General features: G+C 44.0%; 1 protein-coding gene across 1 annotated transcript; it reads right to left on the bottom strand.

Annotated features, from left to right (window-relative positions):
* Positions 1-876: 876 nt before the first annotated feature.
* Positions 877-26,542, bottom strand: slc41a1 (solute carrier family 41 member 1). Its single transcript, XM_080785106.1, is given in 12 exon segments — positions 877-3,543; positions 4,591-4,739; positions 5,157-5,291; positions 5,411-5,490; positions 6,606-6,753; positions 8,924-9,070; positions 10,589-10,733; positions 11,161-11,232; positions 17,064-17,171; positions 24,236-24,691; positions 24,693-25,332; positions 26,314-26,542. Coding segments are annotated over 11 exon segments (1,653 nt in total). The 5' UTR covers positions 24,720-25,332; positions 26,314-26,542; the 3' UTR covers positions 877-3,357.

The following is a 26,542-nucleotide window of genomic DNA, read 5'->3' as shown; positions in this document are numbered from 1 at the left end:
AAGTGGTCGGTTGTTATGGGTATATATACGGTGGCTGGCGGTTAGATAGAACTGATCCTGTTCATGATCCATTTCTCATAGTGAGAGGCTTCTTACAAAGGTACATTTCTTTTTTCTCAATTTTATCGCAGCAACAAGGGATTCCCCTTAAAAAGCCCTGCTCTTATTAAGTCATTAAACATTACAACATCAAAATAAATCTACTGTACATCTGTTATTCATTCAAAAGCTAATTATAGAGACACTATACTCTGTGGTGCGCCATAGCTCCTGATTGGTTACTGAGTTGAGCCTGGCTGTGATAGGTTAAGGCCATTCTAATATAGTCTGAGTATGGTTTCCCCCTGTGAGACAGGGTATGTGTGAGGTGTGTCAGGTGCTTTTTATTCTTTCTTTATCTGACTAATATTAGGCACGATATGCTATTTATTAGCCTAAATGCTAATCTATTGCGGCTAATGCCAAAAACCTCTACTGGCCCAATGCACAAAAAATAAAATAAGAGAGACACAAAAGAAAACATAAGGGAAGAAAAGGATTATCAGCAATTACAAAAAAGTGCAACATTGACAAAGAACTGAGTCAAAATAAAATGATAAAATAAACACCTTATTTATAGAATAAATATATTATGTACAATTTTGCTTTGTGTGCATCTAAAAATAAATAGACTGCGTCACTTGCCCCAACAGAAGTATTCACAACTTTCCATTGACTTTGAGGCTGTACGCTGGCACCTGGTCGATAAGATAGCAGGGGAGGGCCTGGGTACGGGTTCTGGAATTCATCAATACAGGACAGGATATAGAATCTCTGGGCAGAGTAGGCCTACTCCAGAATGTAGGATGTGACAGAACATCAGTGTAGGTTAATGTAGCTGAAGGAAATAAAGATGTTTTTTTAAATGCAAAAATCGCAGAAATCTTCCACAAAATCTGGCAGACGGAAAAGAAAGACATTTTTCAAGGATGAAATAATCAACTTATATTTGTATATGTGCCCTGCACATGCATTCTACTGGCCCCTCAAAAAAATAGCACAGCATATGTGAGAGCTAATTTATAGCCTACTTTGTTGCACAATCCTTGTTGACGCAACACTTTGTTTTTGCAGTTGACAACAAAATCTTTTGTCGACAAAATGGTCGGAATGAATTTGCCTCGACGCTGGGCTCTGTCTCTGGGATGTACTTGGTACAGTCTGTCAAAATGGCTGTGTGTGTGCGCTTATAATGCTTTGTGACCTTCAAATTCATGAATTCCATCCTCCTCCTTCTCCTCCTCACTTGGACATGCTTACAGAGCGCAAGAAACGTAACTTAACTTATCGGGAAGCCATCAATGTCCAAGTCTCATGGCAGACAGAATCTGACTGTGAGTGCATATGTTTTCCTGTGTGTGCGTGTTATGGGTGTGTGTGTGTGTGTGTGTGTGTGTGTGTGTGTGTGCGTGCGTGCGTCACTGTTGACACATTGTGAAGTTGTGGATCTGCTATTTCCGACAGGTTTGAAAAGTAAGTGAGTGTTGGACATGGGCTACATGGTTTCTGCGTCACAGCAATTACCGGTAGATTATGCACAGTGACGAAGGTGTGAAGGCAAATCATAAGAGAAGCAACAACAACAACAACAGAGTGAATTCTGTTGCGACGTGCTGGTTCAGTGTGTTCCAGTCACAATGCCAAGCGTTTGGCAGAGCTCTCTCTGCATTTTGTTCAAGCACAGAGGAGAGTTGGGCCTCTTGTCACTGTACTGTAAGCCCAGCTTGGGCTACACAACTGCCTGCTGGCACTGGTTCGGGACTTGGCAGGTGGTGTTTAACCATGAAACGGGCGCTATTCTCACCTGAAAAAGCTTGTTTTTGAATAAGAAGAGAAGGCCTGTGCTTGAGAACTCTAACCTTTAATGAAGTGGTGTGTGTGTGTGTGTGTGTGTGTGTGTGTGTGTATGCACTAACTGATAAATCGCCCGCCCGAGCAAACACATACCACGCATTTCCCACTGTCTCTGTTTGTGTTTGCTAACTAAGTAAACACGGAAGGGCCACAATCTGACTTAAGACATGTCGCAATCCACAACGCTTAGATTCAGGCAGAAAAAAACAAGGACGTGAAACATTCCAACAAAGGTCCCTATTCTTTAAAAAGCCATGGACCTGTCCAAAGGAGAAAGGTGACTCAAGCCAGCAATCCATCCCTGTAGTAGTTAAGATTAAAGCAGGGTGAAGGGCCATCTAAGGTCAGATGTGGCAAATTGTTCCTGCAACAGAGGCCCGAGGGATTGTTCTGAGGAAGTGGAGAGTGGGATATTACAACCTTGATTTCCTGTTCCTGTCCCTGCTCGAATTAAGCAATCCACATGGGAGTGGTGCTGTGGTAACCGCGTAGCACTCGACTGCAACCAATCATCTTATCTTACTGACACGAGGCCATAGAGAGAGAAAGAGAGAGTGAGAAAGTCAAAGAGGAAGAGAAAGTGGTAAAGCTACCAGTACCAAGTAAAAGAGAAAAAAGAAACGGGAAGAGACAGACAGAGACAGAGAGCAATGCTCTGCCATAGCCCTATGCACTGTTCTACTACTAAGTCGGACACAATCAAGGTGCACATTTCAAATCATTTCCATTCAACTTCTCTATAAACAATATAGCACTTGGTGAAGCATTCTAGGCATGTGTACTTTTTTTTTTTGCTGTCTTTTTGTTCCATTTGTCTTCATTTCATTTCAAGTGTTAAAAGGTTTGATCTCGTCATCTTTACAAACGTGGGACGCCGTCGCGGCCCACAAGGCTAGTGTCCCCATTGAAAATAATGAGGAGCTGGCCCTAGGAAAATAGAACATTTACATTATTTAGTAGAATAACAAAAAAAAGGCAGAGGGTGAGGTGAAAGCTGATAAATTGACTGCTCATCACCATGTCCAGGCGTCTGTCTTGAGTGAGTTGTCGGTCGAGTATGTTGAGGTTCAGATATACTCGTCCAGATTGCTGCCATGCTGAAGCAACACAGATACTGTCCAGATACTGAGATGTTTGTTTATTTATTTATTTATTTCTCAGCGTAGCGATGTCCCAAATGGAGTCTCCAATTGAGATGCCATCGATTGGATAGCATCTTGGGATGGGGCGTGAAGCGGGTCATCAGAGAGTAGCCCTTACAGTATGACTGGTCATGTCCAGTTTCATATAAGGTACAGTCAAGGTACAGGAGGTGTTTGTCAGTGTGTGTGTGTGTGTGTGTGTGTGTGTGTGTGTGTGTGTGTGTGTGTGTGTGTGTGTGTGTGTGTGTGTGTGTGTGTGTGTGTGTGTGCGTGTGTGTGTGTGCGTGTGCGTGCAGGGGGGTACTTGTAGGTATGTGTGCCTTCAGTCTCCCACATCTTTGTCTTTGTCCCCAATAAGCCACAGGATGTGGAAGCACAGGGCCAGGAAGCCGGTCCCCAGCAGATCTCCCAGGGCTGTCAGGTAGGGGATGGAGAAGTTGTCGGGGTCCATCCCTCGGCCCCACATCCAGTTGACCATCCAGTCGGCCAAGTAGAGCAGGATTATCACCTAGATGGAAAGGCAACATGAATTAGTTTCAAATCTAATTGCAATTTAATGTGTATTGGAGGAGGCCTGTTGTTTCAATACAACAATAGGACCAACCAGTAGGAGTCAGCACTCAGCAGACAGGGGGGGGGGGATATATGAACCAAGTTTGGAGGTAAAGACGTGAGAAAATTGGCACGAAAGACAGAAAACTTCTACAGTGTGGCTGTGCTCCTGTGCTGTGTATGTATGTGAGTGACTATGTGTGTGTGTGTGTGTGTGTGTGTGTGTGTGGGGGGGGGGGTCATGGGCATGACGTTAAACTTCCCCGTTGTAACTAATTACCCATCGTCAATGTTGTACGTGCAGTGGATGCAACTTCTGTGGACTATGTACAGTAGCTTGCATACAAGAAGTCACTATTCACCGGTAGAATCTACCAACAGCTGACTTTATCTGTCAGCCCCTCCTGTGAACACCGGGAAGAGAGGCAATAGACCCAACAGCCTTTCAGTGGCTCTGGCCTCTGTCCTACTGCCACCTACTGTCCATTTATTGTATTACACAGTGGGTGAAAAATACACACCCCTTAAGGCTAAACCCCACCCATCATAGGTGTGGCTTCCAGAGGTACCTTTCGCCTGAAAGGTTTTGAAAGGTACCTATAGAAGTCAGCCTGGAACAGACCAACAGAATGCGACTGTATGTCCGCCAACTGTCAGAATAGCAATGGGTGGACTTCCAGGCACATGAGAACAACTACAGAGAGCGCTTTAACACCAAGCAGCAGTGCAAGAACTAAGAACTTTGTTTCCGCTGATGCTCCAGCCTAGGACATACCCACGGACTGGTTGACAGAGGGTTTCCACAATTTGTATGCCCAAAGACGAGGCATAGTATTGTGCCGGCCCTGCTGCCAAATATGGCGGAGCCAGCTGAGTGACGTGTGATGTATCATGAGGACATATATCCATGAGTTTGTCAATGTAACCTTTACTGCACCTAAAATATTTGTGTCCCTGTATGCTTTCCCTGTGTGTGGACATAAATACATTGTTGTGTTTATACCTGCAGAAGTGCAGCAGTCATGTAGATGATGATGAAGACTGACGTCAGGCTGGTGTTACCTCCTCTCAGGGAGTGGATGGTGTAGAGGAAGACCAGGTGTCCCGGGGCAACAAGGAGAAATAGCACACGGGCCGAACGAGAGTTCAACGCTGATAGAGAAGGAGGGGGGGTTGTTAGTGAGGGATTTACTTTTTCAAACAAATACATGCAACCAATTCAACTGTACGAAGGCATGAGGGCAGCTGAGGCTTACTGCAGTAATGCCCAAGTCTAGGCCAAATATGGATCATAGTTTTTCAATGGTGTTTCCATTCTATTAACAAACATGGCCCCTGTAAAAAGGTTCGTCCCACCCATTCTTCTATACTGTACATTTCACTAACTGTGTATATGATGATTTATTTCGTCTTTTGCATAGAATTGCGTTACCCAATTCTACAACTGTACCCATTCTACAAACAAAATGTTCAATCAATCACTCGAACCACCATGACAACTTAATCAGGGAGTAACATCATGCGAGTAAACGATGGCGGTATTATTCCACGGTCCACCCAACAACTTACTGGAACTAAAGAAGGTGGTGCAGGGTGTGGGGCACTTCCGCGCATTGGTGCTGGGCTCCCCCATGGGAACGCCGTTCATGTGGAGATAGGTGGAGATTCTACTGGCTTGAACGGCAACAAGGTTTCCTCCCACCCCTGGTACACACATACACACACGTTATAAGAAACATGTTGCTGTAACAATTCATGAAGAGATGAGGAAAGAAGACAAACAGATAGGCATGAGGGAGTGTCTTCTTTTGGTGGCGGCTCACCGTTTATGACCGGAGTGAAGACAGCCATGCCAGCGAAGTTTGGATCGGAAACGGTCTTGTCTAGGATGAGACCGCCAATACTGAGGAACAGGTGCGAATAGGAAGGTGTGAGTTAAACGGTCTTGTGTAGGATGAGACCGCCAATACTGAGGAACAGGTGCGAATAGGAAGGTGTGAGTTAAACGGTCTTGTCTAGGATGAGACCGCCAATACTGAGGAACAGGTGCGAATAGGAAGGTGTGAGTTAAACGGTCTTGTGTAGGATGAGACCGCCAATACTGAGGAACAGGTGCGAATAGGAAGGTGTGAGTTAAACGGTCTTGTGTAGGATGAGACCGCCAATACTGAGGAACAGGTGCTAATAGGAAGGTGTGAGTTACTCATACAGGGGAGAAGCCCTACACGTGTGCATTTTGTGGAAAAGGCTGTAGTCAAATGTCTGAACTACAAACACACACGAGAATTCATACAGGGGAAAAGCCCTTTATCTGTCCAGTTTGTGGTAAAGGCTGTAGTGAAAGGGGTTCTCTAAAAAAGCACATGAGGGCTCATACGAATTTGTTCAAAAGGGGAGTCTAAAATCACACATGAGGACTCATAAAGGGGTGGAAAACCTTTAGTTGTAGTTTGTGGCAAATGCTTTGCTCAAACTTATAGGAAACAATTATTTCAGATAAGAAGATGGTAGTTGCTGCGCTGATACACGGAGACACAGAACATGTCCCAAACACTGCAGTAAACTTGTTTGATTAAGCATAACGTGCCACCGAAATAAGCTCATAGCTTATCAATACTGTACCTAAACATTGTGGGCACCTCAGTGTTTGTTTGGCCAATAAAGCCCTTTGAATTGAAATTGAATTGAATTGAGTTAAACGGTCTTGTCTAGGATGAGACCGCCAATACTGAGGAACAGGTGCGAATAGGAATACTGCATACTCAACGCTGAGTATGCATACGGATACAGGCAGGGCCTGTCTGTCCTTACTCTGACTGTGTGTGTGTGTGTGTGTGTGTGTGTGTGTGTGTGTGTGCACACATTGATGATTGTATGTGTCAAAGTGTAGGCCTATGTGTTTTTTGTGTACATCTGTCTCTCAGTCTGAGTTTGTGTGAGAATGTGTGTACTCTATGTGTGTACTCAATGTGTGTGTGTGTGTGTGTGTGTGTGTGTGTGTGTGTGTGTGTGTGTTACCTGCTGATGGCCATAGCGATGATGACGGGCTCCCAGCCTGAGTACAACACCTCTCTGGTAGAAGGTATCTTCCGGGCGATCAACACCCACACGGGACACAGTGCCACGAACACCGCACACACCAACGGGTTGGCGTAGTCGTTGTGTTCTAGCAAGAAAAACCATAAGACACAAGTTGGGATCGTATTATCCTAATATATATGCACCACGTCTCATGCTCGATCTCTGGACCTGATCACCATATATGGAGCCGGCCTCCATATATGGAAATCACGATGATTGTTCTGACATCTGCATAGACTCCATATTTGGTCATGCCTGACAAAGAACTCCATATGGCTCACACATAATAACTGGCTGGGGCAAAATAACTCCATGTATGGGCATAAAAGGGACACAGACATAATAACTGGTTGGGGAATGCATTTCCAACTTGCATCGTTCCAAGTAGGCCAGTGCCCAACGGGCACCGCTCAGACAAGTGATTTTATTATGCACATTGTTATGCCATGAGAGAACAGGGGGATATGTTGCCTACGATCTAACCTGGCCTGTGTCTCTTTGCAATGTAATGTTTTTTTTGTTCTATCTAGACAGAAAATAGACTGGAAATGACAGTTTACTGTCTTCCTTGGTTCTTATAATCATGATATTACTCCTCTTTGCATTATAAATACTGGTAATGTCACAGTCTGAGCCATATTGAGCGCAGGCCCTCAGATGCTGAAGGCCAGCACTATATGGGCAATAGTAGGATGACAAATCTCCATTCATCAGGTGATTGATGACTGCGTTGCCAACCTGACACCCTGTATCGCGGCTGTTCAGTGTACACTGTACAGTACAGTACAGTACAGTACAGTACTGTACAGTGATGCATTGTAGACTAAACTGAACCGAGAGGAGAAGTTCTACTTCAATGTCTCCAGGAGGAGGCGACATTACGACTGAATTGACTACATCACATAATTATTCCACAAACCCAGCACATAGTATTCAAACACAATTCACGTATAGCCAATTATAAAACTGTGCAGGCTCCATACACACACCAGACTGGATCAGAGAGTTTATGTGATTGCCTTTAGTCTACAAAATGTTCGTCTATCTGGCTGCCTTCTGTGGTATGGAAACGTAACTATGGGACAGTGGACAGCCCAGCAAACCTGGGTGTGGTGAGGATCGCCCGGCTAAAAACAGCACACATCGCTGTGGGGTTTCTCACTTTCTCTCCCTAACCACCCAGGGTGGATACAATTTGGGAGGGTTTCAGCTAAAACAAACAAGAAGCTTGAAGTAATCATTATTGTCTCCTGTGTCTGTTTTGACTGAGTTCCTGCACCTTGGTCCTAACACCTGATCCTGACAGAACAAGGGAACGTGCAGAAAACACTGTGTACCAAAGTTAAATGTATGAATGAATAACAGGAATTCATATTCATAATTGTAGAGTTGAGGCGAAGAACCATTTCAGTAACTGGTTCTTTGTCTGTCTATCCATCCATCCCATGGGTGTCGAACTACTTTTCAAGGCTGGACTGGGCAAACTAGAAGTTAATGCGTGCATACTCACAACACTGAAAAGCATCCTGCTTTGACTGCCTGGCAGTGGGAAGTCTCCCTACTTATATAGGCTAAGCCCCTCCAACGGACCATACCAACCCTAAATTGATTCCACAATTACCCCAGTTACTTCTCAATGTCCAGAGACATCACATTTCACGTACACATTTAAAGTGTTACAAAATATTCAACCCATTATCTACAAGTACTACATAATATACACAATGATAAATACTCCTTAACAAACCCTCACACTGTTGGCATGTTCCCCACACCCCAAAGCTGGTAGTTGCTCCCTACAATGGAGTCAACCAATTATCAATCAACTTGAATCAAGCATCAAACAATATATATATATAAAGCCCAACAAATGTCACTCTCTGCAACATAAACAATAATTCAGAGTTCAATTCAGTGTCAGTGGCACGGTGAACTCCCACATAACATGTTACTCTTAGCCTACTGATTTCAGGTCTATGTGTATACTGAATTATATATTTTATTTGCATTTCATACATTGTCAGGTGTGTACAGCAGAATTCCGACCTGCACTGTCCAAGCATGCAATGGTGGAATCTACCGGTATGTTGATGTTTGGCATTCGCTACCACTAAGAATAGGATAATTCCAAGTATAAGCCAGGTCAGCATAATACCTTATGACATTTCCAAACACAAACACTGATGGATTAGTGTTAGAGTTTAGTGTAAATATGAGCATATATTTAATGCGTGCGTCCGCACACATTACCTTACCTAACTCCTTAAACAGTCCAGTTGAGATGCCCGCCAGCAAAGACAAGGTGATGAGGTCACCCAGGCTAGCAGCGATGGGCGTGGCCACGTTATCAGGGTTGATCCCCACCTTCCTGGATGCAATGATCACACCAATCATGATCAGCCCTGGAATTATAAAGGCGGGACCTTATAGCTTCAAACAAACCAATTATATTGTTACAGTACAGTCTCCATTCAGTATTTTAGCCGTGATGTGAGTGGCCCCTCCAGAGATACTTCCGGGTCCCGCTTTTGTGTCCCATTAGAGCTATACTGTGTCCCTCCATCGGACTGAATCTGAGACTAAAACAACCACGAAAGTCTAATTTTACCGCTTTCCTTGCAACAACAAAGCTACTGGTCTCGCAAATCTGGCTGTGACAGGCCGTCTGCCCCACACTGAATACTATCGCCATTTTATTTCATTGTGTCAACTAAATCCTCATTAATGCAAACTAGATTCAACATACTCAACCCTGCACACATTGTAAATATACCCCCAAAATATTGTACTGCGCAAATGGACCTGCACCTTCAATAATAATGATAATAATAGTCTTTATTGTCTCCACATCATGTTCTTTGTCATGGACACTTTAATAACATTAATAATTCTACTCGAGTTGGAAGCATTGACAGTTTGACGGCCGCTAATTGTTTAATCCAGGGTTCCACCGTGCGTAATACGACATTCCCACCTTTTGTTTTCTGTGTTTAATTCGCCGTATTTTAATAATTAAAAAGAAACTCCGTCTTTGCCGCGGAGCTGGAGACGAGACCTTCATGTTATGATGACGAAACCGGAAATCAACACATGTTGTGGGCTGCTAGGGCTTCTGGGAAATTGAGGCCAATGCAAATGAACGGGGTACAACCTTAGAGTATATATACAATAGAGAAGGCACCCAGAGGAAACCCTGAGGCGAAATGGACATAGTGGCCGAATTTGTCATTGCAGCTCGAGCCAGCGCTGCTCCGTTGACTATCATTGCGCACGTTCATGTGATTGAGGCCATGACACGTGAACGAATGTTTCATACGTGAACGCGCACAAACGGCACAATGATAGTCAGCGGCAGCGCGTTCATGTGTTTGAGGCAAATCCATCCCAGAATGCACTCTGTTCCTACCAGGAAGGAGGAGTGAAATCGCCTCATGCGCTTTTGAGCAACTTAATGCAAGTGGATGGAAGGAGAACTCTGGTGTCTTCTCTATTCATATATAACTCTATGGGTACAACGCCTCATGGAGGAGGGTCTTGTGGTGCGACGGACGAACATTTTTTCATCAAAAGCCCAAATACTTCAGCGTATTCATAACAAACGGACGAACATTTTTTCATCAAAAGCCCAAATACTTCAGCGTATGCTCTAAAGGTATTAAAACAATCTCGGCAGCGTAGAATATTTGATTAAAATGCGGGTAAAGTGTGATTCGCAGTAGAACTGTTAAGACTCATTTTAACCCTCAATGACTTCCTTTCTGAAAAATAACGTCCTTGTGAAAAGATGCACGCGTTTAGATATTCTATTTACAATGAGATGCGGACGGGAGCTGGTGCCACTTGGACCCGGACGTAACGTAGGACTACAAAAAGAAGTCGGACTTAAATACAGAACGGTATTCTAAGCAGAGGTCTCTTACCTAGCGCCAGAGAGGCTATGAACGCAGTGGCCACACTGGATGCACACAGCAGCACGGCGTGACCCAGCCTGAAGTGACCGTCTGGAATCCAGCCAAACGTAACTGCAGCTAAGGAGGCTAGGAAACCCACCACAGTGGCCTGGACCTATAAGGACAAACAGTAACAGTTGGGTAGACAAACTGCAATGAAGTGAGGCATTACAACTGGAAAATACTTCTGTCTAACCATTGATTCATGCATAATCCACCCTTAAAAACGGATGAGGTTGCACTACGTTATGGAGCACTTCAATTCATTGTTTCCTCGGTCTACACAGCACCGCCTCTGACAATAATATTTAATAGTGATCAGTATGTTGTCAGACATCAACAACTTAAACCTTGTATGCTTAGTTGACTGGGGTTTCGCAGGCTCTATACTTTATAGAGCCTACACCAAATCTCTTCACTGAAAGTAGCCGGTCATGCCCTTGACCAAGTTCACAGAGCTCGTAGATCTGCTATTCTCACCGAATGTTCTCCCCAGAATAGAGGCACTAGGCTTCATGAGATTAATATGGTGTTCAATTTACCTGGATGAGGGCCAAGTTGCCCATGATCATATTCCACATGTCCTCGGCTGTGTCCATCTGGCCAATGTTAGCCTGGTGGTGAGACGGACACAGTACACATTGTTATTCCAGCATCACAAGGTTAACACATTTGATTGTCATTTGTATCTGTAATGTGTGAGAGGTTGGCTTTGTGATATGAGAGGGTGTGTTTATTTTTGTCTGCCCAAGTATTTGGGTGTGCTGTGTCAGTGTGTGCGTGTGTGTGTGTGTGTGTGTGTGTGTGTGTGTGTGTGTGTGCGTGCGACGTGCGTGTGTGTGTGTGTGTGTGTGTGTGTGTGTGTGTGTGTGTGTGTCTGTGAGAGCATCTGTGCGTGCTGTTGCCTCTTAGTTCTGTCAGAACAAAGAGGTGACAGTTCTGTAGACAAAGATGTTCTGATCTCTGTAACGCCTCCACCCCTTACCCTGCGGCCGACTCCACTTATCTCATCACTCTTTGGCAGACACGCACGCACCCATGCACGCACGCACACACACACACACACACACACACACACACACACACACACACACACACATACACACACACACACACACACACACACACACACACACACACACACACACACACACACACACACACACACACACACACACACACAACACACCGATGGTCTGAAGCATCAAGTGCCTGCAGTGGGCCACTGTGTATCCACCGCTATGATACTAACTAAGAGGATGCAAACAGAGGCAGACTCACACACTATTTCTGTGAGTGGAGTCACAGAGCTAGAAAGAAACCAGTTGGGACCAACGGTCTGACAAGTACAATTTGGAAAGGAGAAGATGCCTTTACGCTGTGGCTCTGCAGCGTAAAGGCTGGAACCTTAGATTAGAGGTTCATTCAGCGAAAAAACTAATTCTGACACACTGGAAGAAGGAAGAGGCTCCTGCATTTAAGCACTGGTTAAATGAAATGACTAGTACACTTCATCTTGAGAGAATAAGGTATTTCCTGAGAAACAGGGAGAGACAGTTTGATAAGATTTGGCTGCCCCTTGTCCATTACCTGAGTAGAAACGATTACCGGTAATAGACAGGATACCATTGGTTACCATATTGTTGACTGTACGCCATTTTATTTTCAGATGTTTTCCATGAGCTTTCTATCATCTTATTATATAGTATGCAGTGTCACTGAGCAGTATGGGTGGGAGGGTTAAGGGATTTCTTTATCTTTTTTGTCTTTTTTTTTTTCTTTCATTTTGTTTCATAAAAAAAGTATTTCATGTTATAATGTTTGTAATAATTTATCTGTTCAATAAAACATATTTGACAAAAAAAAGAAGAATATACTTCATAGATGTCATAGATCTGTCTCTCAAGCCACACAACTATTACACAATCTGTGATTGCTATAGAAATCTGTACACCCCCTGAAAGCAGTGGAAAGGAAGTTGTCATCGTGTCTTCATTTCCGTCTTCGCAAATATATAGTTTTTGCTACTGGGGTTTCCCAGTAACTTTGTAAGGTTTTCCCTCTACACCAAATCTCTTCCAAAACCCAAATAGTCCCATCTACCCCAAATTTTTGTCACACATTGAGGGGCCACTAAACAACAAGGCAAAAGTCATTTCACTTCCACATATTCTTCGGAGTCTCTCTAGGTCGTCCTCAGACAGTACAGTGCTGTACCTTAACCTAGGTGTAAGGTACAGCATGTTGAACATACAGAATGTAAAGTATTTCTTACATAGAAACAAGTCTCCAGGCTATTACTTTTCATCAGTGTGGCAAAATAAGCCCTAAATCAATGGGGTTCAGCACTTTGGGATTGAACCCCTAATTTACAACATCTGTATCACAATAATTTAGTTGGTGCCGAAGCACTTTTTAATACTTTCCATTGGTTCAATATATTTTTTAACCAACACACAGACAGGTGTTCAATAGCATTTATTTATGTCAACAAAAAAAGAAACAAGAAATGATGACATAGTCATATTATTACGAGCTGCTTTTATATCGTTCCATTTGTACACTATCAGAGTTACAGACCCAAAGGGTCCATTTTGGTTCCAAACTATCATTTAGCTGGGGACCCCCTGGAACTCCCTCAAGGACGCCACTTTGGGAACTACTGGTATACCTGTAGTAGGCTGCTGCTGCTATATTGTTATCACAACACAACAAGTTATAGCATGATGTCAACCTAAATGGCGTTATAATATGAACAAGGATAGGATGATAAACAAGTGCTGTCCGTTGTTCATCTGTCCACCCTTTTTTAACGTATATTTCTCTGTCACAACATCACGGCCGTGGTTTTCGTTAATTTCTGATGTTCTGTTGTTGATTCGATCACAGTTTTTTCGTTTTCTCTGTCCAGTTAGCTCATAACATTAGCCGCTGACTTGTCAGATGCTCCGCGCTGGCTAATACAGGCAGCCAATCATGACTAGGTCGTTACTACGCAATTGGCTCCCACTGGTTCAGACTCTCATTGTCTTAGGCAGCGTTTCAGAGTATCCCATTAATTAATAGACAGATGCCAGTAAAAGGAAAGACTACAACCACACAACAGTGATAAGGTAGTTTTGGACAAACAGATAAGAGAAGAGGAAGTCAAACATCTGTGTAAAGCACCAGGGCACACAAACGCACAAATGAAAGCACACACACACGCCACACACACACACACACACACACACACACACACACACACACACACACACACACACACACACACGCATGCACGGCGCACACACACACCCTATCAACTAAACGTTCCCTAAGAGATGCACATTCCAACAAACTGATAAAGCTGAGAGGAGTCTAGAATGAGATGTGATGAGGCTTCAAAGCCATACAGCCCTTCTTAGCTTTGGATGTTTGCTGTGTTCAGTCAGTCATTAATGTATACAAATAAACACTTTTAAACACTGTGAGTTGTGACTGACAGTCAGTGTGACTAAGTTATTGTTGTCCTCGTCTGGTGTTCTTTGTTTTAATTCCATTGCAGTACTGGAGGGTGTTGTAATTAACACTGATTTAATTCTTTATTTAAATTAGTTGTTTTGTTTCCCTATACTTCCTCCAGTTATTTATACTCAAAGTGGGTTCTTTGGGAATAGAAGATTACTGAAATGTTTCCTATTCAATTCTATCTTAATTGAGCAAGTCAAGTGCAGAGGTGTTCTTAATTTTCTACTTGTTGATGTTATTCAGGTGTGCAAAAAGGTTTTGATGACCTGATGATAACAGGTTGTCAAAACGGGACCCAGGATATGTAGTCATAAGTCTTCATTTTATTAACTGTAATGTTGTTGTTTTTTTCAATCATAACTACATTTCCATAACCGGACTCCGCCAGATGGTGGCAGTAGTGAGTTCCTCCTCCTACTCCCATCTGGTCTCTCTCGGGCAGAGACGATCAAATGCTGATCGAAGCGATATGCGGCCGTATGTGGCCGCTAGAGGCGGGATCAACGCGAGACTGGTGAGTCTGGTGACATATTGAAGCTGTGCCACAGCACAAAATCAAACTTATTATGGAGATATCAGATTTTTGTCCCTCTGCTTCGGGTTCATCGTTTCCGCTTGAGAGAGACCAGATGCAGGTAGAAGGAGGGAACTGAATACTGCCGCAATCTGGCAGAGTCAGGTTAACATTTCCAATGGACATAATACAAATAACTGAATTTCCCCCCTATGGAATCAATAAACAGCAATCTAATCTAATTATTTTGACACTGAATTTAGACACCGCTGTGCAGACACCCTCAGGTTTCATTACTCAAAAATGTTTGATTATTCAATTACGTATACTGTCTAGAGTCACATTTCATTAAACATATTTATGTAGAAAATAATGATAATAATTATAATATTAATAGACAAACAAAACAAAAAGCAAACAAGAACGTATAAATGAGCAAGTGAAATGAATACCCCTTTAGCCCTGTATTAGTTTGTATTTTTTCCTTTCATTAATAAGCACATTTGGAAACTTGCAGTACTCTTAATCTTCTGATAATTACCAGCAGCATGGAAATAATCCTGGCTCGCTGCCAAGACTGGCCTGCTGATCCATACCAAGGTACTGTCTCAGAAAGCCAGCACACACACTGGGAGCCCCTTCATGCCGGGTTGAAGACCATGCCTATTGACAGACCTTTGTAATTGGGACAGAGTCTGGGGCCTGAATCTGTCAGGGGCAGCTTTCCATTCTGGGTAGGCAACGCTCTATGGTGTTGTTTCACACAGGCCAGTGGAAAGAATGCAAGGATTGGTGAACTTGGGAGCAATACAAGACTAATTCTCTTAGCACCTACATAACTAGCTGTAGGGGTTCGCTATTCTATTTCGGGCTGCTGCCCCCCCAGCAGTATAGTTGTTGAATTTAAACATGTCTGAGAAACATCATGGGTGTATGTTTATGTGCTCTCACAGTCAGTTTCTCTCAGAAGTAAGGAGTGGTTCCAAGGAAAAACATTTGGGAGCAATCTAGACAAACCTTTTTCTCTAAACTTAATAACAAAAGTATTTATTTGTAATGATACAGCGCCTATTTCTCTGCACTATGTAGATTTTTGAGCAGTGCCTATTGCCTGACCACTCGAAAGGACCGCTATGTCTGTCCCTATGTATGTATGTCTCCATGTATGTCTGTTTCTGTACGGGCAGCGGTGGCACTGTTGAGCAGTTTTTTATTTTATTTATTTATGTACTTTTTACACTGGAAGCCATCTGGATTTCAGCCCCTTCACAGCAACTTGACTGGTCGTATTAAGGTTCTCAAAGGCATTTGTGTAAACACTGATTCCAATATTAAATCCTAATGTTATTAGATTTTAATTACTTAAAATCTTGGATTTTCTCAGCCGTTAAGCTTAACACACTGGGAACATACATAAGTGTTTTAGAAACCAAACTAGTAATGACCAGTCAAAGTGCCACACGTTGATGATAATTGACTGAACAGAAGAAAGATATGCTATTTTGTTAGTTGAATCTCATTTATTTGAATAGTCTAGGCTCAATGTGCTTTTCACAAAGAAAGCTTATTAATTTCTCTTTATTAAATTCTATTCCTTATTTAAGTTATTTTCCATTAAATGCTGTTTTACGCCTTATGTAAAGCACTTTGGGTGCAGTACAGATAAACTTGCTATGCCTGCTTTATTAGCTATGGTGCTAGCTACAGTATGTGGAGTATTAGTTCATATCAAATCGAAACATTTGTGCCAGGTTCAACAACCCCCAAGGCCATTGGTTGGGTCATAAATCCGCGCTGGCATGACAATAAGCAAGCAGCTATCGTTGTCAAATAGTATACTGACAGTGCAAATTAGCAATCTTTCATTACAGCAACCGTGTAGAAAATGTGATAACATGGAGTTACAATGTTGCTGATTAGTGCCAGAGTGAGATGATTAACACCACTGAGAAACAATCACTTATCCATTAATGCCGAAGAGGTCATTTGTCAGTAAATACTACTTCAACAACAAAGGAAAGGCTTTTAAACCACCTGGTGTAGTCAGATGGAGCAGGCCAGTTTGGGTCGGTGAGGATATTCTAACCAGAGGTGGTGACCCCAGTCACATTAAGCAATAGCCTATGACCCCTGAGCTCTCAAACAGGCCACTAGCTTGATAAATCAGCCTGAGGAATGCTGGGTAAATATACCTATAGATTGAGCAACTTTCTTTTGGGGGGGGGGACACACATTGCATCTCCAACAAGGTCCTTTGTTGCAGGTGAACTGATTAAAGGACATGTAGCCTGTAGCATGTAGCATGTTGTCACTCGAACACACGCGCGCACACACACACACACACACACACACACACACACACACACACACACACACACACACACACACACACACACACACACACACACAGTACACTTTGCTTACCGCCGTTGAGAGTCTTGAAGCCAGCGTCATCTCCAGGTTGCCTTTGAGCCCCAGCAGTGCTGGAACCAGTATGAAGACCTCGGTCACATCTGTAAACACCCTCCAGTACTGCAACGCAAAACCATCACATAATTGTCAGTAACACAGCAAGTAGGCTACTCATTCTCTGCATGAGGTCTGGGGACGTCACGTTGAATCATGCATTGATTGAAAAATGATTGAGTGGATCTGTTTGTAACTCAGAGAGTGTATACATGATTAGGGTCCCAGAGTTGAAAAGTTAACATATCAAATGGGGGTCCATAGCCTAAAGCCTATCAAATACAGGTAATGTTCACAGAGGCACAGGACTGTGTCAACTACATAGATTTGTATAGTCAGTCTCACTTTCATTTTTTTCATCTATATTGATTTAGTTCAGAGGTGAAACCTGTGCTGTTCGATGGGGTAGGATGATGTCTCTATGTATCACACATATCACAAAGTCAGCCAAGAGCTAGCAAAGCAGAGTGGAATGGCGCAAAAATAAAATAAATCATTCTGGAAATGTGTAAGAGCACACACATGTACACGCATACACTACACACACCCGCATGCATACACACACACCCGTCACCCACACACCCGCAAGCGCACGCACGCACGCACGCACACACACACACACACACACACACACACACACACACACACACACACACACACACACACACACACACACACACACACACACACACCCACCCACACACACACACACACACACTGGCATGGTGGTTGTAGCTAATATATAATACATTTACACTTGGTGATGAATTTCTTTTCTTTCCCCCCCTTTTTATATTAGCTGTCCCTCAATGCCCTCTCTGCCTGGCCTTTGTCCAACCCTTGAGTGTCTCTCTGACTCTGATTGGGCTGGGAAATGTGGTGAAGTGCCTCTCTGCCGAGTCTCCATTAGAACCCCCCATCTCGTGGTTCATGGTGGCCAATGAAAGCTGAGGCTGAGGGATAAACCCATCGATCCATCTCCAGTAAAAGTGCTTATCTTTGGAGCTTATCCCACAGGCCCACTGGGCACTTAATGTCCAGCCAGCCCAAAACTAAATAAATAATCACAGAGGCTCAAAAGGGAGAGGAGAGGGGATGGGGATGAAGGGAAGGGAGGAAGGAAAGGGGGGAAAGCCAGTTTGTGTGACACATCTCACAGCTTTGAATAGGCAATCATTTCAACTTAACTGTGAGGCTCTATGAGGCATTTGCAGTGTCGTCTACATAAGGTGAGGTAACAGTAGGACTGGTAGCAAGAGCTCAAGTGTGGACAAAACCCATCCCCGTCTGTTCCTTCCTGTCAGCAGGCCAACCCGAACTCCTTTCAGGCTGCCAGTTCCACAGAGACCTCTGAGCCCCGTCTCCCTGCTCCCTGCCAACCCAGCAGCTTGTGAGCACCTCTCTCAGCACTGCTCGCCCCAAAAGCGCTGCTCTCTGCTTTCAGGGCCCCTGCTCAGTTTCATGTTCTCTCTCGCACTCTCTCTCCCTCTTCTCACTCTCTCTCCTAACCCCCCGCAGACCCCTGCAGTGATATATGTTGTTGTCTCCATGGAACATTGGCCCGCAGCCAAACAAACTCTCCCTCTCCCTCTCGGCCCTTTAGCTGCCTCCCTGGTTCTGGGAACTCCACTGGACTGTCCCAGTATCTCCGTCTACAGGTCTATGCACTCTCTGGTATGCGGCCTGGCAGGCTCAGGTTGCCCGCTTGCTCACGCAACACAGGGCACTGAAAATTCTGTACATGGATAGGACGCAGAGTACGCGAGTACGCAAGCACGCGGCGTTGATGCAAAGAGGTCAACGTCACAGCAACGACATCAGAGTAGTGCACTTCCGTCTGCTGGTATGCAGCAGAGGGCATACGTAACGAGTACTGTGTCATGGGACGCTGGCGCCCCAGGCAGGGTCAGACTGGAAGGAAAGACCCGACCTCCACCAGCATTTAAGGATCCTGGACAGAGTCAAGAATAGCAGGCTAGCATGCCAATCCATTCAAACTCCGTCAGTCAGACACTAACCAGCTAACTGTCATAAGCAAAGGACCAATGTGATCTGACAGGATGTAGAATGTGCAATAGAACATCTGAAATTGAAACGATAATGATAATATTATCACACAAAAATTACTTATCTTGGTTCCATCCTGGAGGCAAATCTTTCCGGTGCAAAAATGGCCACCAACGTAATTAAAAAAGTCCGGATCTCCTCACTGGTCAACAAAAACACCTTGAAGACCCTAACAGGACCCCTCGTACAAGGTTTCTTCGACTATGCATGCACCTTTTGGTACCACAGCACCTCAAAGACCCTCAAAACAAGGCTCCAGACTTCCCAAAACAAACTGGTCAGGCTACTACTTGGCCTCACTCCCGAACCCACCTCACCCCTGCTCACTTTGACAGGCTAGAATGGCTTAGGGTTGATGACAGAGTACAGCATCTTGCAATGGGTCTGGTTCACAAGATTCGATACACCACCAAGATACCCATGTACCTGTCTAGATACTTCCTTAATGTCAACACCCGCAACACCAGAGGGAGTTCAACAAACCATGTGCAACCCAGATCCGGCACAAACAAGGGACTAAATAAATTTCGCTCCTATGCCACCAAATTGTGGAACGCCCTTCCAACAGTCATGTGTCTATGAGGTGACAGTAATTCATTAGACACCCTGGAGTTGTTTTTATGTGCAATGGTGTATTAACTTTGTATTTCGGGTTTCTTCCTGGAGGCTGAACCCTTGACAGTCAAACGGGCCAATGAAGTAAACAGTAATATAGTGACACCACACTATCAGCCCCTCCCCTAACCCCTCCCCCTTTATCATACAACTACAGCTGTGGGTGCAGCTTTAGTTCAGGTGGATCACCACCCATCACCACCCACCAGGCAAACCAGGCATACTTAATGAACTGGTGGGCGTGTCCACATAAAAGCATGATTTTAACAAATACTGTACACTTTTTGAAAAAAGTTCTTCCCCCTTATATTGTAATAATACCTGATGATCATGTTTTAGGGTGGAAAAAATGGTGGCACTCCATCTTTAATGATGTGATGATGATGATGATTCACGAAACCCACGCTCATGGTTTCACTGTGGCTCCTGTGAAAACAGCAGGCTGGTTCTGGATGTGGTGACTTGTGGTCGAACCCAAAATGGTGTCTGGTGGGCGGAGACGACTGGGCTGGTGTGAGGAACTTTGTGTTGACTGTGTTTTCCTGTTTACTGTCTGCAAATAGACTGTTTGTCTGTTGTTTTTTTATGACAAATTTGTACGTTCCACTTCTTCACTCTAGTTTGTTGTTCAGAATGTCTACCGACACCACAGCGTGGGATAAACCACCAGACTCTGTGGCAGACAGGCAAGTCTGCCTGAAAGGAACACAGGTGGCAACAGTCCCATTCAGTGCAGTGGTTCTTAAACGTTTTCCATGTCATCTCAAATTAATTTGTATCAGGCTGTAGACCCCCATCAGAAAATATTTTGAGTTGCTAAAATGTTAAATATTCAAGATGTTTCAAGATTTTTTTTTAAATAGCAGGTGTACAGTTGAATATCCGTTATGGTCAAACCGCTGATGTATAGGTTAAAATGGTTCTTGTTACATACAGTTGATCAGTTGAAGCTACGTTTTATGGAAGATATTGTATTCTATTGCTAGTTCTAATTCTAATTCATTTTGATACGTCCATCTTTCAAATAAATGACTGAAATCAGTCATGGCGAGTGGACTGAGGACTTTAATCCAAGCTGATTTGTACTGTACATGCTATTTTATTTGATTTACTGCCTGAAGGAATGGAATGATATGGTCTGATAAAGTGCCCGTTACAGATGACCAAAGAGTTACCTGTCCTGTTACTTAGAAAGCAGACAGGGGTCACTGTGTGTGAGACCTTTGAATGGACTGCTAGCTGGTATTGCAGTGTGTCCTGATCTTCTGACCTGGTGGCGCGTGTGTGACAGTTTTAGGTCACCCTGCTGCCAGGTCAGTCAGCTGCAATACACAAGACCATGCACTCCTTCGTTTCACTCTTGACCAGACCACCCCCATGGGTGTGTGTGTGTGTGTGTGTGTGTGTAGAGGTCACATTTCACAGGAGCCATATACAGGGAATGGGGCAGAGATCCAAGTCATGCAGCAATCCTAATTTATGTAACCAGACTGGATAGACACATTAACTACATGCACTTTACAGTGGCTTAACTAATCTGACTGTTTGGTACAGTGGTTCCCAAACTTTTTCATGTCAAGGACTCCCAGATTGACGCTAATTAGCCCACGGACCCCCATAAGAGAAGATTTGTACGGCTGTAGCAGTGTTCTGAACCCGTTTAATTTCAAGGACCCCCTGTTTGACATGCATACGGACCCCCATTTAATGGAATTTCTATCTCTGGGACCCCCAATTTATATCGTAAAATCAATGTTAATTTAACTCTGAGAGTGTTGGTTCCATTTGTATACAATCTCTGAGTTACAGACCCATAATGGTCCATTTGGTTCCTAACTATCATGTAGCTGGGTACCCCCTGGAACTCCCTCAAGGACCCCTGGGGGTCCCTGGACCCCACTTTGTGAACCACTGGTTTAGTACAATAAAATTATAGTGAACGGTAACACTTTACTTAAAGGTTCGGGTCTATAATGCATTATAATTGCATTTATAATGGATTATAATGCACTTTATAGGACATTATACCACCCATTATCAATGTTTATAACAGCATTTATAACGTATTATATTATTGTTTATTTTATTGCCCTAAGTATGATGACATAAGAAAAGTATTTGTTAGTAAGATGTCATCTATTTGTGGTGAATTCCTTGATTTAGATGATTATGAAAATAATTATAATGTTTTGTTATTATTTGTTATATTATTATTTTTATTGTGCCAGATGTTATTTGTCAAGCATGGGAGAGAAGACAGAACACTCTGTGGTTGTAACTCTACGGCTGTAATGTAATGTAGTACCAATATACTGTAAACGTGCTGTAAGCGTAAAATGGTGTCTTATAAAGTGTAGGAAACAAAAATAAAATAATGAATCAATCAAAATCAATCTATCAATGTTATTATAATGCACCTAACACCTGGCCTTTATAATGTGCGTTCCACTGAGTTTATAATGTTTATCATTTATATTATTATAAGTTATATTACTTCATGAAAAGTCTTCACAAGGTTTTGATCATACCTAAAGAGATGAGGTGAGGGGGAAAATAACTGGAAATTGGGATGATTCAAGATTTACAAGTCTGTATTTACAGATTGTTTAAATTTCATTGTAAATGTTTTGAATACATCTTTTATTTTTCCTTCTCTTTTATCTCTATTTATCTGATTTATCTAATTTTATCCATTTGATTCTTTATGTGTAGTTGGATTGGACAGCAATGACATGGCCTTCTCCTCTGTCTCACCTGACTCAACTTTGAAGGAATGAGACAGTCCGTCATTTTGGAATGCAGAGAAAGTTTCTCTGTGCAACTACAACTGTGTGGTTTCTCTGAGAAAACACACAGTTGTAGTTGCCTCGCATTGAGGGAGTGAGAGAGAACGTTAGACCGAAAACCTCTGCATACCTGTTTAGAGAACAGACATACCTAACCGTGCCATATTATAAGCTTTGACACCACCTTGTGTTTTACTACTTTTTCTTCAAATTAGTACGCTACCATTCTCGGTGCTCAGTAAGTAATCCCCCCCTTTTCTTTCCTCCGTTCCTCTGCCCTGTTCTGAGTTCCTGGGGTAGCTGCCCCATGCTGGCATTAGAATGGGCACTGTGTGTGCCAGCGCCTGGTTTCCTGGCAACCAGACACCTCTAGCTTTATCTCCACCAGATCCCTGACCTTAATGAAATATAGGAGTTGTCAGCCCGCACTGCCACTGCTACAGTACGCACACGCACACGCACACGCACACACGCACACACACACACACACACACACACACACACACACACACACACACACACACACACACACACAGCACACAGCACACAGAGAAGGAGAGCAAGTATGTCAAGTCAACAGGAAAGAAGGAAGGGGAGTAATTATAACTTGAGTTTGATTCTTTTCTGGGCAGCTGTGTGGACCCAGCAGTCTTGTGACTGCATGCTGTTCAGCTGCTCCGTAGTAGAATAAACACATCAAGACATGGTATTTCTAGTCTACTCTGCTCTAATCTACGCTAACCTTTCCCCTACTCTATTCTATGAATGAATGATTTCTTATAATAATGAGAGCAATCAATGAGTGTGAATGCACTCGATGTGTTGCAATGGGTCCCATCTACCTGATTGATGCATAACATAGGCCTCTATGCTCTCTCTAAGGAGGCACGGTAAGGTATGTTGATCAGTGTCTGGCCCTTACGGTGCTCTTATGTGAACCAACGTGTTAGTATGGCTGGCTGGTGGAGGGAGATGATGTGGAATATGTACAGTTGTAAATATCCAGTCAGTGTGAGATGCAGATCAACCACCATGAGGCAGCAGATCAACCACCACCACCACAGCTAAATGACTGAATGACAGCAAACGGGGTGCAAAAGAAAAAAACGTTCATTCAGGCCATCTCTGATCCAGGCCCCTGAAGTACGGGGTATGGCCTCATAACACTACACATGGGCTGTGGTGGCATGAAGTCGTGTCCACACTCACACAGCAGTAGCACAGGTCAAAAACGTAACAGTGAAACTTTTGGGCAAAAGGTTTTAGACCCCCACCCCCCATTACGTAAATGCTTCTCAAAAGTCCGCTTATAACGCCAATGAGTTTACTGTGTATGCATTGTAGGCTATAAAAAGTATGCACATGCATAAATTGAGTGGCAAAGTTAGTGGTAAAGTGAGTTTAATGTTTAATGCAGATAGGACTTTTCTGTTTGGATGTATGGGCTGTCAAGGCCAGAAAGTAGTTTTTTGCCACTCAGTACACATTTCCGCATACCTTCCAGGTGATGTAACGCGCATACCCTCCATAGCTACACATTAATCCCAATCATCTTTTGATCGACTGACTACATAGGGAATAGGGTGACTAGCTGGTCATGAGAATACAACATCAGTCAGTCTAACTATGTCTACTACTGCAAATAAAGCTGACATTTCTCACCTGAACAATGTCTAGAACCATGCCCGCTGCCACAGTCCCGAACCCAGCCAGCAGGAACGGAAACACTGTCTGCAGGCCGATGGTGAAGGACGTCTCCTTCAGTGACGCCGGTGGCTCGGGGCTCCGGTCGGTGCTGGTGTCATCACTCCCGTTGCTCTGGCTGGCGTTCTCCAGGAGAGCGTCCTCCTCCCGCTGGCCTTTGGCGTTGGCGTGGCAGACTATCGCCACCACCTCCGAGCGGTCGTCGTCCCCGTGGTCACTGGCCCTGTCCGGGAAGGAGGTGACCTCCGTGAGCTCGTACTCGCCTCCTCCGGGCTCCTGTCTAACCTCCTCTGGGTCCTCGGCGAGGATGACCGGGTGGACAGAGCCGTTGGCGCTCTGGAAGGTCGGCGTCAGAGGCATCCCCTCCTTCTTCATCTCAATTGCCCCGGAGGACATGTCGATGTCGGGGAGTTTTGTCTTGATCTTTCGACCAATGTACCATGCGGAAGCACTGGGAAGTAACCTTGTCAGTCGACTTGATTTATCCCATTAAAGAGTGTGTGGCACCTGCTGCTGTGGTGGTCACTGTTAAGATGTTAAGTATAAGTCTAAGAGGAAACCCGAAGGCTCATCTAGCCGTGCGTCTGCAGGACAGTCTCCAGGCGCGACTGTGTTCCTGTCGGTGCTTGGGGAGCAGGATGAGTATGTTCTCCATTCACTACAAGCTAACGGTAAACCGGTGGAAAGCGGAATAAATCATATATGGAATATATATGAGTAAAAATGAAGGAAAAACAAATACTGCTGTTTGGGGACGTGCCAAAAGCAACCCCCTGAAAAAAATGTATATAGGCAGTATAGTCCGGGTTAAATCTTTTTTTCAAGAAGCTCTTTCTCTCCAGTGCAGGCAGATTTTGCACGCTGTTCTCTGATCATGTCACACTGGCTCTCTTTAGCCGGTGTACAGGGGAGGGGACAGGCTCACCTTACAGCACGTGGTCACTGGGAGGGTTTTTTCAGCGATATATTTAAAGGTCTGCAGAGCGCAGATTGAGTTACTGGACTGCGCATATGTAGCCTATGGGCTACCTCTCCAAGCAGAGCTGCTCTGTCACCTGCAAGAGAAGAGATTTAAACGTTTCAGCACATCTTTCCCGCTATAAGGTTGGAGGAACTATAAGGTTGTCTCATCTTTAAGAACATTACAATAGACCTACGTTTCCCAATCGCAGCAGATAAGTACGCTTTAGCCTTTAGCCTTAGCCAGTTTTACGCACCGGTGTCCAGCCATGTGCCATCATCCAAACAGGTGGTTTAAACCGAGTTCCTCAAGGATGTTGGAACTTGGCAGGCAGACTAAAACTATAAGCAGTGGCCTGTAGTGTAGGATAATGCGTTTGAAACAGATTTATCTAGAACCAGACATGCGATTTCCTTTCGGCTATAAATATTCCGCCATTAAATGCTGTGTACATCCTCTGGAGCTGATCCTCTCCCCGCATGTTACGACATCCGCAGAGGATGCGCTGCATAACGTCAGTGCGCACTTGGTTTCCCCCACTAAAACAATCCTCTCTGTTTAGTAGTCTGGACCAACACTGTCCGAACCCAACATGGCAATGGCGTAAATTAGTGCTCCCCTGGTCATGGCTGAATAGAGGAGCCCTCCTATTCTACTGCTCATTTAAACAACACAAGGTTTTTCTTTTAGGCTATATGTCATTGCCACCGCCGGTACATATAGGCTATCCTACTACTGTAGCCTATAACTATAACCTATACAAAATAATGCGAGCGAACATTCTGTTGCCATGTAATCAATTTGTTGTTCTTGTGTATTGGACATTTCTGATTATTTTTCAAATCAGGACAGACGGTCAGTGGTTGAGCCTTAAACTGATAAATTCCGTTATATGACTATGAGCATTGAGGCATACCGCATGTGTATGCCCTACCGGCATACCGGCTGATGATCCCGGGCTATTAGGTCAGTGGGTGACAAAGCGTTGGCCACAACTGGAGGCAACCGCTTTTCGCAAATATCCGTAACTATATAGGTTATGCCAAGCAGCAGGTGCGAGGGAAAAAATATTTACCTTTCAAGAAGAGAGGACAGGAGTTGAGCCGGGTCGTCTGCTTGAAATCTCTCGCCACCCGCTACTAGTAGCAACGTGTTGTGGTTATAAGGCGTGGGCACCGGTGTGCATGCCTTATGTAGTACTGAAACGGCCCGCACCGCGTTTAATCGTTAACCCTGCGCGGTTAAGGCTGTCACTCCCGACCCGTCACATTGTTCCATTTACCTCGCCAGCGGCTGCAGGCGCA

Source organism: Protomyctophum bolini (assembly GCF_963924005.1).
Source record: "Protomyctophum bolini genome assembly, chromosome: 2".
Classification (NCBI taxonomy): Eukaryota; Metazoa; Chordata; class Actinopteri; order Myctophiformes; family Myctophidae; genus Protomyctophum; species Protomyctophum bolini.
The sequence above is the reverse complement of the archived record's forward strand: the minus strand, read 5'-3'. Positions and strand labels throughout refer to the sequence as shown.